This window comes from Micropterus salmoides, unplaced genomic scaffold (genome assembly GCF_014851395.1).
Source record: "Micropterus salmoides isolate LMB-PRFRI ecotype aquatic unplaced genomic scaffold, ASM1485139v1 Ms_hic_scaffold_21, whole genome shotgun sequence".
Lineage (NCBI taxonomy): Eukaryota > Metazoa > Chordata > Actinopteri > Centrarchiformes > Centrarchidae > Micropterus > Micropterus salmoides.
In genome coordinates, this window is record NW_024041262.1 from 11,069,242 (window position 1) to 11,083,279 (window position 14,038).

A 14,038-nucleotide genomic window follows, 5' to 3' on the forward strand; every position below is an offset into this window, starting at 1 on the left:
TGCTGATGAAGGCATGTGCTCAGTCCTTGTACTCCTGGACCTTAGCGCTGCTTTTGACACCATTGATCACAACATCATGTTAGACAGACTGAGGCACTGGGTGGGGATCTCTGGTACTGCTCTAGAATGGTTTTCATCCTACCTGTCAAATAGGAAGTTTTGCGTGTCTGTAAACAACTATGTCTCTTCATTCTGTCCAGTTAAATATGGTGTGCCTCAGGGGTCGGTCTGAGGACCCATTTTGTTTTCCTTGTATCTGCTTCCCCTTGGACATATTATCCATAAACATGGCATTTCTTTTCATATTTATGCTGATGACACACAAATATACTTGCCCGTCAGATCCACAGACCCTGGAATGCTGAGTTCACTTAACAACTGCCTTTGTGAAGTTAAAAAATGGATGTCAAATAATTTCCTCCAGCTGAACTCAGACAAAACAGAAATCCTGGTCATCGGGTCCCAGCAGATGGCAAATCAAATACTGCCATCTGCTGGTTCCCTAGTAAATCACATTAAGCCTGTGGCAAAGAACCTTGGTGTTTGGTTTGATAGTAATTTAAATTTCGAGCAGCACACCACAAAGCTTGTTCAATCATGTTTTTATCAACTTAGAAATATAGCTAAAATTCGATCTATGTTAACTTTTAAGGACACCGAGACCATTTTACACGCCTTCATCTCATCACGCCTGGATTATTGCAACAGCCCTTTCACCTGTTTAACCCAAAAATCTATTGATCGACTCCAGACTGTCCAGAACTCAGCTGCCAGGCTTTTAACCAGAACAAAGAAATATGACCACATTACTCCTATTTTAGCTTCATTACACTGGCTCCCAGTATGTTTTAGAATTGACTTTAAAATTCTATTGATCACTTTTAAAGCTCTTCATGGCCTCTCGCCTTGTTATATTTCTGACCTTTTAGTCCCATACGCACCAGCACGTACCTTGAGATCCTCGGGCAGAGGTCTGTTGTCTGTTCCAGAGTCTCGACTGAAAACTAAAGGGGACAGAGCGTTTGCTGTCAGGGCCCCGAGGCTCTGGAACAGCCTGCCCGAGGAAATCGGGTCGGCTGAGTCAGTGAACTCTTTTAAGTCCCTTCTTAAAACATACTTTTATAGGAGAGCCTTTCCCGATCTTATTTGACTTTATTTTATCCCTTTTATTTTATTGTATTTTACTAATTTTATATTAAATTTTCATGCTCTTATCTTTTTTTTGTATTATTCTTTACACTTGTTAAAGCACTTTGTAACTTGTTTTTGAAAAGTGCTCTACAAATAAGGATTATTATTATTATTATTAAAATTAAGACTGAAGACTTCCTTTTTACCATTGCTTTTAATTAAATATTTTTACACTGCACTGTAACTTTTATTATTTTTTAATGTGTATTTTTTCAATTTCCCTATGTTGCTTTTAAACTGTTTTTTTTTTATATTTCCCTGCTTTTATGTTTTATGTAAAGCACTTTGAATTACCTTGTTGTTGAAATGTGCTATACAAATAAACTTCCCTTGCCTTGTCTTGCCTTAAGATTAGCATGTCCACATTCACATATTATGCTGAGGAGTAATTCCAGAGCTGTGTTTCTGTTACCATGAAGGCACTAAATGCCCTGACTATGTAAAATTTGCTTCTATAAGGTAGCTAACAGAACTCAAATCTTCCATCACACCTGGGAGACAATCAGTTTTGGTTTGTTCCCTCTTCATAAACCTAGAACATCCCACATCCCTGGAATTTGATAAATAGACTTTAACTTTCAATGAGCTGACATGGACAAACATATCAGGAAATTGGCAAATTAAAATATAAGTATGTGCCTCTTTATGAGCAGTGTAGAGTACTGTGTGCTGTATATCTATACATATAGGGATCCCACTGATTATTGGTTTGAGCTAGCAGGGGTTTCCCGTCAAATGCTGTTAACATCCAGAAGCAGCTTGGAGGTTTGCTGTTCTCATCAGTATGGAGCTCTGGTACAGTAGCTTCTATCAAAAACATCACAGAATAAATGATGAGTACTTCATCACACAGCAATCTGATTCATCAGCGTAGTGAGCTGAATATGCATTTGCTAAACACCTATTCAGATTCTAGATGCTGTATTTTTTCATGTTTTGCGAGACAGTTAAGTAAGAAAACCCCCCAAAACAACAAGTTAAATGGAAAACATTATTTTACTTAGAATATACTGGTGAATACCATAATGGTTTTAATGGAAAAAAATGGAGTCCTTCATTCTATGTTGCCATTTCCCATTGTTCATACTGCTATTTGACGTTGCCTTCTGAATCGTCTGCATGTGAGCGAGGTGCATAAAAGTGTATGCACCACTGGATAAATCCCATTTGTATCCCATATTTGGAGTTCGCCAAAAAGATGCCACTACTTTTACATCCTTGGAGTGCAGACTAGACCATCAACTCAGCCAACAATAACTCTTAATGGGCCGCTGGAATATGAATTATTCATGTGGGTTAGGCTGCGTCGGCCTGGTTTTCTTGTGCAGGCACATGTCTTGTTGCCCACCATGACTCTGTGACAACAGCTGGGAAAAACCATCTGAGACTGATGATGACCTTGTAGCTGAAGGATGTAGCTCCATCCTGTTTGATGTGGGTTACTACTTCAGATCCCATGTGTAGTTCCATCACCCCTATACTACAGTGCTAATGGTGGAAGTCTCCTCTGACTTGTCCTGCCTGCTTGGCAATGACTTGAGATACTCCAGGTGTCTGCGAGCGTCCTCCTGATTAGCCCTGACATAGTAAACCAGGTAGGAGATGACCATAGTGAACCAGCCGAACATGACGACCAGCATGGCCACATCTGTAGTTCTCTTCATCACCACGCATAGGTCTATGTCTGGTGCCAACAGGAAGGCAAGTCCTTGAACTCCTATTTCCTCAGGATTTGAAGTCTGGCACACAATGCCTGTTAGCGACGCAGGCTCCAGGTCCACACGGGGCATAGCCATCTGCAAGTTGCAGTCACAATGCCATGGATTGTTTGTTAGGTTGGCGCGAGCCCGCAGGCCCTCGAAAGCGTCAGGATTAAAATTTACTAACTTGTTAGAAGAAAGATCTAGGAACTGTAGTGAGGATCCCAGTCCTCTGAATGCACCTGGTTCTAACTGGCTTAAATCATTATGTGATAGATCCAGTTCAACCAGGTGGGGCAAACCAACAAAAGCATTCGTTGGGACTGTAGTGAAAAGGTTGAAGTCCAGGTAGACGCGCTGTGTGTCATTAGGGATATCCTGGGGGATCTCAGTGAGCTGCAGATTGCTGCAGCGCACCGTCTTGCCGCCGCTATCGCTCTCAGAGCAGTAGCAGCTCTTGGAGCAACTGGTGGCAGCATGGTGGAAGCAGAAGGTCATTAGTACCAGGCTGTGCAGCAGCAAACACATGACCACTGAGTGGCGCAGTAGCCAGTCTGCAAGTAGGGACATCGTGGGGTACGGGCATGCTCCAGGAACGACCACCTGGGCGCAGGAGGTGAAGTCCGCATCAACCTCCCCAGTAGCTGTTGAGCCTATTACACAAAAACAACAAAAAGTTAGCAGTAGTAGGAAGACTATCCTTTGAAAAAGAGAAGTGCAGATTGTACTGTGGAAAACATTTCTCAAGCAAAACAATAGTGATTAACAATGTCTGTAGTGCGTTTAATGGCAAAATGGAGAGTTACAGTAGCTTGTCTAATTGCAGCAAAAAGGCAGTGGTAATGCTGCTTGGTCATCTCAGCATGCTGTTGGCCAGAACTTCACTTCTGTTGTATTTCCTGGGAAGTCTAAGGATCAAACATTCCCTTCACACTAACACAATAAACAAGCCCCGAAAATCCTTTGGTGTCACTGTTCCTCTTTTATAATTGACATCCCTGCGATGCAGGGCTATTTCAGTACACAGAGACTGCCATTAACTTAGTGATGTTACACCACGAGGAACAAAATGTTCTGAACAACACATCACATCAAACCAACTTGATATGCAACAATTTCCGACAACGTGACCATTAAATCTGTCCTTGCTTGATGTCTGTCAAGCCATGCAGTCACTAGTCCATAAGGTAATTTAGTCAGAAGTCCAAGTAACACTGAGGTAAAAGCTTATTTGTGTTTCCTGCAAATGACACTTTATATTTTGTATGTAAGCCTTTGAAAATAGCTGATCTACCCAGCCTAACACACTTCATTAATAGCTGATCAGGGCTACCTCCTATCCTGTTACTAATCCTCTTAAGGAAAAACTCCTTAAGTCAGTGTAGCATCAGTGTTGGCCACCCAATCCTTTTGTTGGGGTAAATGCTAATGCTATAAACAGCACCAAGGCCAACAAAACAGACAATGTGATGGCCTGTCTTCCTCAAGACAAAAAGCAACCATAGAGTTCAACCGGACTTCTTAATTTCTTCAAAATGGCTGGAGACTGGGCAAGATCCACTTACCAAGATTAAAAAATGAAATCGATCTCCAAGTACCTCAAAGTATCACATGACTTTAGGGGGTAGAGGACAGAGTGTAGTGGCAAAGGCAGTGTGTATGTGTGTGTGAGGAGGACAGATGATTTGTCTACAAGACACAGCTAATAACACTCATTGTGTTACGCCTGTTTAAGAGATGCCTGCCAGACAACCCCAGTAATGAGCCATTGGGGGAGATGGAGGCTTATGCACCAGAGCAAAGCGCACATGAAGCCTCTGCTATTAAGAAGCTCTGAATGCTGGAGTTTGCCTCCCTCAGATGTGAGATGTTAATCCAGATATCTTCATAGAGGCAAAGCAACTGCCAAAGGAAATCCCTCCGCACTTAGTGTCAGCAGGGTGTATGAGAAAGTAAAATAGCATGACAGATGCAGCTGAACACCCAAGGAAATAAATTGTCTTGCCTAAACTTAATGGGTAACATTATGCCCCTGTAAAAGCTATACTTTTCCTGTCGCATGGCATGCAAGCGTGGTATTTTGTTGAGAGATAATGGTGAAGCAGAAGAAGCAGGCTAGTGACTGAGGAGGAGAAAGCATGTGGGCAAGCAGGGAAATTGGACACACCAGCACAGGGTTGTGAGAGAAAGAATGATATCAAGAGGATTTAAGCAGAGGGGTAACATTACAATAACAACACAGAGAACAGTGTGTGTGACACTAATGAGATATCGGGGAAAGGGGCAAATGTTAGTAAGTCAAAGGGAAGTTGATAAGGACAGCAGGCAGTGAAAGCACAAAGGGAAGAGGAAGGAGAGATCTGTCATCTGTGGATGAGATAAACAACAGAGGGTGTAAAGCTAATGAGCTGCAGGATTGGGCATCAATGCAAAACGATTTTCAAAAATGGTTTCCATCCCAAATATCCTTCTCAGTAACATCATTGGCAAAAAACAGGCATTTTACTAAAGTTCTGTACCCTTACAACAGATATAACCCATCTTACAGCCATTTAGTCTAAATGCAATAAATCCGTTGGCCCTTAAATCAGGTGATGCCTTGATGCCTTGTCAATGTTCCTAAAGTCATTGCCTACCGGTGTGATAAATAACTCCTTCTTTTAATTTCCACAACAAATACAGCGCTCTTGCAGCCAAAGGTCAGGCTCTCACTCCATAAATTCACTTCTGTCAGTGCTGTACTATCTATAAGTCTCTGCAACCAATTATATGATGAGCAGCAATTTGGACTTAAACCCAAGCAAGCATTAAAATGCAACCCTAATTTATTTGGTAATATGTTTTGTGACATGGTGTTTTTCAAGAGTGCATCTGACCTCTTCGTGGCATCGCTTCACAGCTGCTAGCACTGCATGAACGGCAAACAAGCTGCTTGTTTCTAGTTATTATATATCAATGGGGAGGTGTGGATGACAGAAAGGGTAACAGGAAAATAAAGCATCCTTGACGTCTTTAACTTGAAGCGCAGGCTTTTAATGCAACTGTAATCATATTTCAGTGCTTTTAGCTATATCCACTCCCGATCCCTTATTCAATGCCAGGCTTGATTACTAAAGATGCTCTTTTTGTTCCTTAGAGCACAACGATGTGCTTGGCAGGTTTCCATTGGACCTGAAGACCCCATTTCCCCCCAACAGAATAATCTAGTTGAGTTAATCCTGGGGAGCAACGTACATAAGCACACATTGTTACAGAAGGATAACAACTTTTGATAGTGAAATGGCAGTAGTTTAGAGATTAGTCAGGGTTTGATCTCATAGCCATTTTAGTCATTTTAAATATCTCTTCAAAATTAACTTCAATATTCATCTTCTCAACACAAACTTGACAAGAGTGAACTTAATTCATATTAATCACGACACAAACTGGGGGAATTTAAAATGCAAAATTAAAGCCCAACAGTGAGTGAAGTATCAGTTCCTGCTCAAATTTAAATTCCACTCATAAGCAGCAAGCATCTGGTGGAAAATGAACTCAAAGGACAAGAGATAAAGGCAGTGCCTCCTGGGAACTGATACCCTTGTTAAGTTTGTCTTTCATCCCGTTTAAGTCATCACAATTCAGTGCTTGTTGCCAGCAGCTATCACGAAACCCGCATTAAAACTGAAAAAACATCAAACTGTATGATGGATTAAAAATGTGTAGGCTATAGCTACATGCATGCAATATATAAAAAAAGAAACCCAATGCGTTCTGATCAGTAACACATACACACACTCACGTCTTTGCCACTTTTCCTCTCCCTTTCATGGTGTATTTCTCAGCAAGTGCCCAACAAAAAGCTCCAGCACATCAGAGCGCTCCCGAAAAGGCAGTGCGGTCAGTTTTGGTCCGCTTCCATCAGGTCCTCTTGCAGCTCGTTAAACTTGCTGAGAGCCGCACTGGCAACCACGAAGCGCCACTGGAAAATGCTCCTACAGTTCAGGACTCGCTCAGTGCAGCCTTTTAGTTTCCACGCAACCAGAAAACTAGGCAACATTGCTGGAACTGACAGGGACGCAGAGCGAGGGACAGACTGTCACTGACGGCGGTATCTCATTGACTCTAATCCTGGATATGACCAAAAAATATATAAATTAATGTAAGTTTAAAATGGCAGACACACCGCGCGCGATGCATTTACGCACAGGCTGAAACCCTTAATGGCTGGATACAGTATTCATCCATTCATTTGCATCTGATAATTGCTGTAAGAGAAGTGGATTTGATATGCATGCATCAGGTGCCAGTAAAGTAAGAGAGTCCCCCCCCCTTCTCTCTCACACACACTGAAGTGATCTCATACACATGTTGGCTGCCTAATCATTTTTATCTGGAGCTTGTTGTATCAAACATGCAGCCTGGCTGCCAGGGCGGTGGATCTTTGGCCGTCTCCGGGCCCTTTTCCTGCCTGCTGCCAGCCGATAAGGAAGCCCAATCAAATCCACTATGAAAACAGACTTGCATGGGCAGAGGCCTGGGAGAGTCTGCCAAGCAGCCAGTCATAAGGTATTAATGGAATTAAAATCAATAAAGTGGGACACTCCACCCAAACTCCCTTCCTGGTGCTCTGGAAAAACAGAGTGTGGATGATCAACTGCTGCTTGGGTCTTTCTTTAATTCTTCCAGTGGTATCATAGACTGTTTATTGTGTTTTATTGAGTGGGAAATATTACTGAGGTACTATGATGAAACCAGTCAGAGAGTTCTCTAACATAACTTTTTCCATGTCCCTGTCATTATCCCTGTCTCATTTGGCTAAATATTACGCTGGATATTTACCACCACTACTTAAAGGACTTCATGGGCACACTGCTGGAAACTGATTGCAGTGGAGCCAAATGGATCCAAGTCTCAAACCAGTTCTTTCCAGATTCCAGATTTACCCACAGTAGACTTTAGCTCCACAATGCAAAAGGCAGTCATATTGGGTTATTGGGTGGCTACATTTTATTATCCAAATAATTGCTTTGCTGACTGAGTTACAGGTTGAACAGTTTACAAGTCTGCTGAGGCTTGCTTCCCTTTGCCTCATTGGACTCTGTTGTAAAGCTGTTTGTCTGCTCATATCTATACTATTTCTACAGTAAAGTGTGTGATAACAGCGTTACACTAACCTGCATCGGTGAAACTCAAAAGCAAAACAGAATCATTTAATGTAATCATGCAGGTTTTACCCTGGTATGTCACAGTAGGGTTGGTTGACTGATTGATTGACCCATTTGTGCATCTCAGTCCCCATAAGAAACACATTTAACATGGTGTTCATTGTTGCTGCTCTATATTGACTCCCTTTACAGCTCTGACGTTATGAGGCTGCTTGTGTCAATTAGAAAAAGATCAGATATGTGGAAGAGCATATGACAGTGAAACAACAGAAAATAAGATTACTTTCCTCATCGACAGAGGAGAGTACACTGGCAGTCAGTTTCCCAGCTTTATCAGATTACTTCAAATGCTCCGCTGTGGTTGGCAGCTAGACGGGTGCTGTATGCATTATCAACCAAGCATTAGTCCTGATACACTGCACTTTCTCCCCTACAAGTGGATCAATGTATCTTTTCTTTCCCCCTCTATTTCTCTCAAACCTGTCAAATCTCAAAAGCAGGCTCAGGCCTCCTCTCTGTTACTCTGATACCTGTGCAAGTGGCATACCTGCAAGCTAGAATTAATCCATGAAGCCAAAGTGCTGAGTGGGAATTTGGTTGAGAAAATACTACAACCAAAGTTTCTGCAATGTCACCTTAACAGTGTGGGAATGTTTTGCCATTAGCCTTTTCTGTGTGCTCTGAGTTGTGGGGGAACAAAATGACTGAATATTAATGAGATCTCTCCCTTTCAGTCGCTATCCCACTTTGTCTTGCCTGCTCACACAAACACACATACATGCACACACACAAACGCACACTGTCTCTGGCTCCCAGCTTACTCCTCTGTCCCAGAACAAGATCAAAGTCCTGCCTTGTCTTTGTGGATACAGCATTACTCTGCTTTATTTATTTATTTTCTTACCTATCTTGAACCTTTTAATCAAGAACTGTGAGAAAGGTGTATTAAAAGGATTTCCCTGCTACTGCCAGTAACAGTGAGGTCACCTCATTCACCTCACCCTCCCTTGAAGAGCCTTTTCTTTGAAGTCTGATATCATTGACATTAAGGAAACAATAGACTAGCAATATGAAAGTGTTGTAGGAATTCATTGATCCTTGTTGAGTTCCCGAGAGCTATGGCAGGCTGAGTCTTACTTCCAACCACCAACTATATGAGTCTTGAGCTTAAGCAAAAGCAGATCATGAATGGTATTATGCTTAACTGGTTGATGTTATTTGTAGCTCATAATTCTTTGAAGTTGTTTCCAAAGAAAAAAGGTAGAATACATTTTAAATATATTTTAGGCTGGTGGTTCCCAACCTGGGGATTGCATACATCGACTCCTATTTTAGTAAATACTATTAAGTGTATTTCACTCTGCCAGCTGATGAAGCCAGTTAATCCAATCTGCTTCCTTTGTTGAATACAGTTTTGCTGAAGAAAAACTGTTTGTGAACACCTAATGGTAGCATTTTTTACAACTGATAAGTGGCGTCACTCATTGTGATGTGTGGCATCTTAAATGTTATGTTGTTATAGTTGCTTGCAGTCGCCTGCCAACACAGGATAGGTTTTCCACTGCCCTTTTAAAGTAATTAATAATTCTCAGTGCTTCATTGTGTTTTTCAGACATACTCACAATGACAGCCAGGGAGGGGTGTTCACCTTAAAGGTCATTTTATGGACCCCCAAGGACACTGCTGGAAATGTGATGGTCAAAACATGACCCAAAAAGTTGTACGCTGTAAATGTTAGGCTTTTACAGTAGATGTTATTCACTTCCCCAAAAACAGTTATGACGCCTGTATGTAAGGTTTAAATAAGAATGATTCACATCTTAAATAATAGGCTATTACCGGTGCTTTTTACTTGTCACCTACATGACAATTCAAAAGCACCTGCTCTTCTCATTTACAGTATATTTTTCTTCAGAGCATCTGCACAAAATTAGAATAGCTTGAGCTGTTGAGATGAGTCTTTGCTAGGAAATAATTACCCAGAAACACTGAGGTGAATTCACTCATGATGGAGCAAACTCCAGGAGAGAACACAACTTCTATACAGTGACTTTATAGACATGTTGGGTTAAAGGCGCAAGTTGAAACATTTAACCAGTGGACTGGTGCAGATGTGTTATTTGAACTATGCACCTACTCTTAAAGGTTCAGTTTGTAACCTCAATTTAAAAAAATAACTTTCTGGCTTATTTGCTGAAACTGCCACTATACCCTGACAGTGTGATCAGCATGAAACAGGTCATCTGTAAAAAGTCAAATAAAATTATAATTTTGTTCCTCTGGTGGGGCGGAATGGAGGTCCGGTGGATAGCACTGTGGCCTAACAGCAAGAAGGTCGTTCAAACCCCAGTTGCCCCGGGTCTCTAGCACATTGATGACTGCTCAATGTCTGCTCGTGCACAAGCTGCGCAGTCCCTATTCTCTCACTCAGTCATGCTCAATATCTTCAGCACGCGGCTTCAGACCTTTGAAAACACAATGGCTGTGAAACAACCACCAGCAATGAAAGAACTGCCCATCCCTCTTTTGCGAAGAACAGAGTATACAACAAAACGCACGTGTGAACACGTCCAGGCGCTCATTTAAGAGGCATAATGACAGACAGTGGGGAATAACTTTTGAGTAGGGCCTTAGACTTAGAAACTTTATTTGTCATTCAAAAACTATACACAATACATTGCACAATGAGAACGATTGCACTGGCTCCTAATATACTGTCAAAAAGACAGTGTGCAGCATAAATATTTGAGTATAGCACATTCATATAGAGCACAGACCAGGAGAAAGTCCAGTGTACATACGTCTGTGTATATATGTGAGTGGTGCGTTATTGAGTTCAAAAGTCTGATGACAAATGGGAAGATGCTATTACAGAATCTGGTTGATTTGCTCCGGATACTGCAAAACCACTTGCCAGACGCAACAGTGTTGTACTAGCCTCCCATCCCACTGTTATGTATTGTTGATATAACAGTCACGTCTGTATGCTAAATATGAAGTTACAGCTAGGAGATGGTTAGCTTAACTTAGCATAAAGACTGGAAGCAGGTGATACAGATAGCCTAGTTCTGTGCATACCAGCACCTGTAAAGCTCATTAATTAACATGTTATATTGTGTTTGGTTAATCATGAGAAAACTGAATGGAAAGAAATGACAACAAGAGTTCAGGAAGTCACTGCCCCCAGCCCAGAAATAGTCCAGCACAGAACCCCTCCTAAAGCCACAAATTGTAGTTTTTACATTTTGGTTTTTGTATAAATTAAACAAACAAGATATAGTGTGTTAATTAATGGGTTTTTGAGGTTCTGGTACCTTTGGACAGAGCCAGACTAGTTTTTTCCACTTGCTTTCAGTATGTATGCTAAGCTAAGCAAACTGACTCCTGCCTGTAGCTTCATATCTAGTGGACAGATATGAGAGTGGTATCGATCTTCTCATGTAGCTCTCGACCAAAAAGTGAATATCTTCTTTTTCAAAAATGTCGAACTATTTCTTTAAGATCAAGTAGTGGCAATTCAGTGTGACTATCAGGCCAAGGTAGTCCCAAATATTAAGTTAAAGTTCATGTATGTGTCAAAAGCAACAATCAAATATCAGTGTCTTCAAATATATCCCAAATGCATCCACTTTTGAGAGTATTTTCAGAGAGCTCTGATGGTCAACTCATATATGACTACTCTCTGGTGGTCTTTAGTGAATGGAAAGCCAAAATAAAGAAAAAGATGCATGTAGAAGATCATCCTTATCACTGTAGACTGTCAACTGTCTTTTTCACAACTCAAGTTATCTTGTAGAACAAGCTCTAGCACACCTGTCAAGGGCTCAGTTGGAAGTAGCAGTTGTTTACCTGTCACCCTAATATAAGTAAAGCAGGGTTATCCTTGTATGACACAGGACATCAAGCTGCACTGAACAGCCCCTTTAGATAGCTATCAACATATCTATGACACATCAAGTTTCCCAACAGTCATGCTGTATCAGGCCTCAGAAAACATAGGGCATCAATAAATAATCAGGAAAGCAGGTGGTATGAGAGCGCTTTACTAACGTCTCTCAACAACTTCAGATGGGTGGCTATTTTTGGATGCAAAGTACTCAGTTTTCCCTGTTTCAAACTGCCCACTAGTACTAGATCTAAGAGAAGGTCTACAGTATGTGTGAATTTGTTACAGGGTCAGAATAGTAATTGGCTTAGATGCAAACACAACAAGTAGGACTTTACCTTCTCTTAAATTACCTGAAAATGATGTACTATGTATTATGTGAAGATGGATACATTTAAAAAATTAATCCTTAGATAAAAACTTATCAGAAGCTGATTAATAGTCTTCTACATCAACATAACTACATGTGCTGAACTACTCAATTTGTCAGATGTTCTTGTATGTGCCAGTTTACCTTTAAAATGAATATTTAGCCATTTTGGGACATATGCTTTATTGCCAAGAGCTCAAAGAAAATATCCAATATGAAGCTACAGGCAGGAGACAGTTAGCTTAGCTTAGTTTAGAGACTGAAAGCAGACTGAAACAGCAAACCTGGAGTGTAAAAAATCTAATTTATGCCAGGGGTTTTCAAAGTGTGAGGCGGGCCTCCCTAGGGGGGCTCCAAACAGTTTCAGGGGAGACTCAGTGAATGGAAGTAAAACAATATATTACTTATTGCATTAGTTATCAAAAGTAGATCACATAGAATAACCTACATGTGTGAGAGATACAGTAGTTTTTGGGAACTGTTTTACCCCCATCAGAGACAGAAACTAATAAATGCCTCAGGACAGACCTTTTTTGCAAAACTATTTGATGTAGTCAGAAGTTATGTCAAACAGCAAAGTTAGGCTTTTTTGGCTCAAATGTTGAGTGTCTATGGGATCAAATAATATAACCATGTTCCCATAGGCATTGAGCAAGAAAATGAGCAAAACCTACCATGTAAACTAAAGATGTGGTAAGATGCGGTGTGATTTATGCTCTTACAGTATATGTGCAGGACTATTTCTTTTTCTTGGGGTCTTGTCATCATTGGTAGCCAAGCAAAACCTTTGTAAAACCACAAATTGTTGTTTTCAGACTTGGGTTTTTATATGGATTTGTCAAGTGAGATATAACATAATTAGTGAGCTTTAGAGGTGCTCAAAAGATGATTTTGTATCCTTTGGACAGAGCCAAGCTGGCTGTTTTCCCTGCCTTCTGTCTTTATCTTATGCTAAAAGTTAGTTAAAAGCTAAACTGTCTCCTAGCTGTATCTTTATATTTAACATATAGACATAGGAGTGGTAGTGATTTTCTTATCTATCTGTCTGTAATAAAGCAAATATGCACATTTCCCAAAATGTCAATATATTAAATATGACAGAGTAATCTGAAAATAGTTTGAATTCTGAGTTTAGATAGTCCTTTAGATTTTACTTCAGATTTCAGTTTTGATGATGTGGTGGGATATTTTTTGAAAGTAACAGTGAATTCTACTCTCAACACTATTTCAGTTCATATTTCTTTTATACAACATTAGGAAAAGAATAGAATTTTGAGCCTCTCTTGTCAGGTACAGAGGAATCAAAAATATTCCATTTTGAAGGTAGCATATCCAATCCCCTGTGTTGTACGTGTGAAAAGAGGATTACTGCAGCTGGCACATTCTTTTACATTTCTTAAAAGAGATCAATCAATCTTTCAGGCTGAAGATACCAAGTGCAAAATCAAACTGTAATGTGCGTTTGCACCTTCATTCATGCATGCAGTTGTGGGTGTTTTTGTGTACTCCATTACATCCACCGGACTACAGCTCAAGCTCCTCAGCCCTATTATTATCATGCCAAGGTCAGATGAGTGGGCAGCATAGCAGAGGAAGACAGATAAGAATGGCAGAACTGTTAGATAAATCAGGTTACTGCATTTTCATTGACTGATAGCCACTGGACCAGAAATGTAAAGGCCCATGTGTGTTTGGTACTGAATAAATTGTCTTTTTGCTGTAGTTCCTAAATCCAGCACTTCTG

The 14,038-nt window shown here is 40.7% G+C and overlaps 1 protein-coding gene across 1 annotated transcript; it reads right to left on the minus strand.

Annotated features, from left to right (window-relative positions):
- Positions 1 to 2,173: 2,173 nt before the first annotated feature.
- On the minus strand, positions 2,174 to 7,202 carry lrrc3ca (leucine rich repeat containing 3Ca). The gene is made up of 2 exons (XM_038734924.1): positions 6,673 to 7,202; positions 2,174 to 3,544 (listed from the first exon to the last, which is right to left on the minus strand). The coding sequence occupies exon 2, from the start codon at positions 3,459 to 3,461 to the stop codon at positions 2,667 to 2,669; it is 795 nt and encodes a 264-aa protein (XP_038590852.1). The 5' UTR covers positions 3,462 to 3,544; positions 6,673 to 7,202; the 3' UTR covers positions 2,174 to 2,666.
- Between the last annotated feature and the right edge of the window lie 6,836 nt (positions 7,203 to 14,038).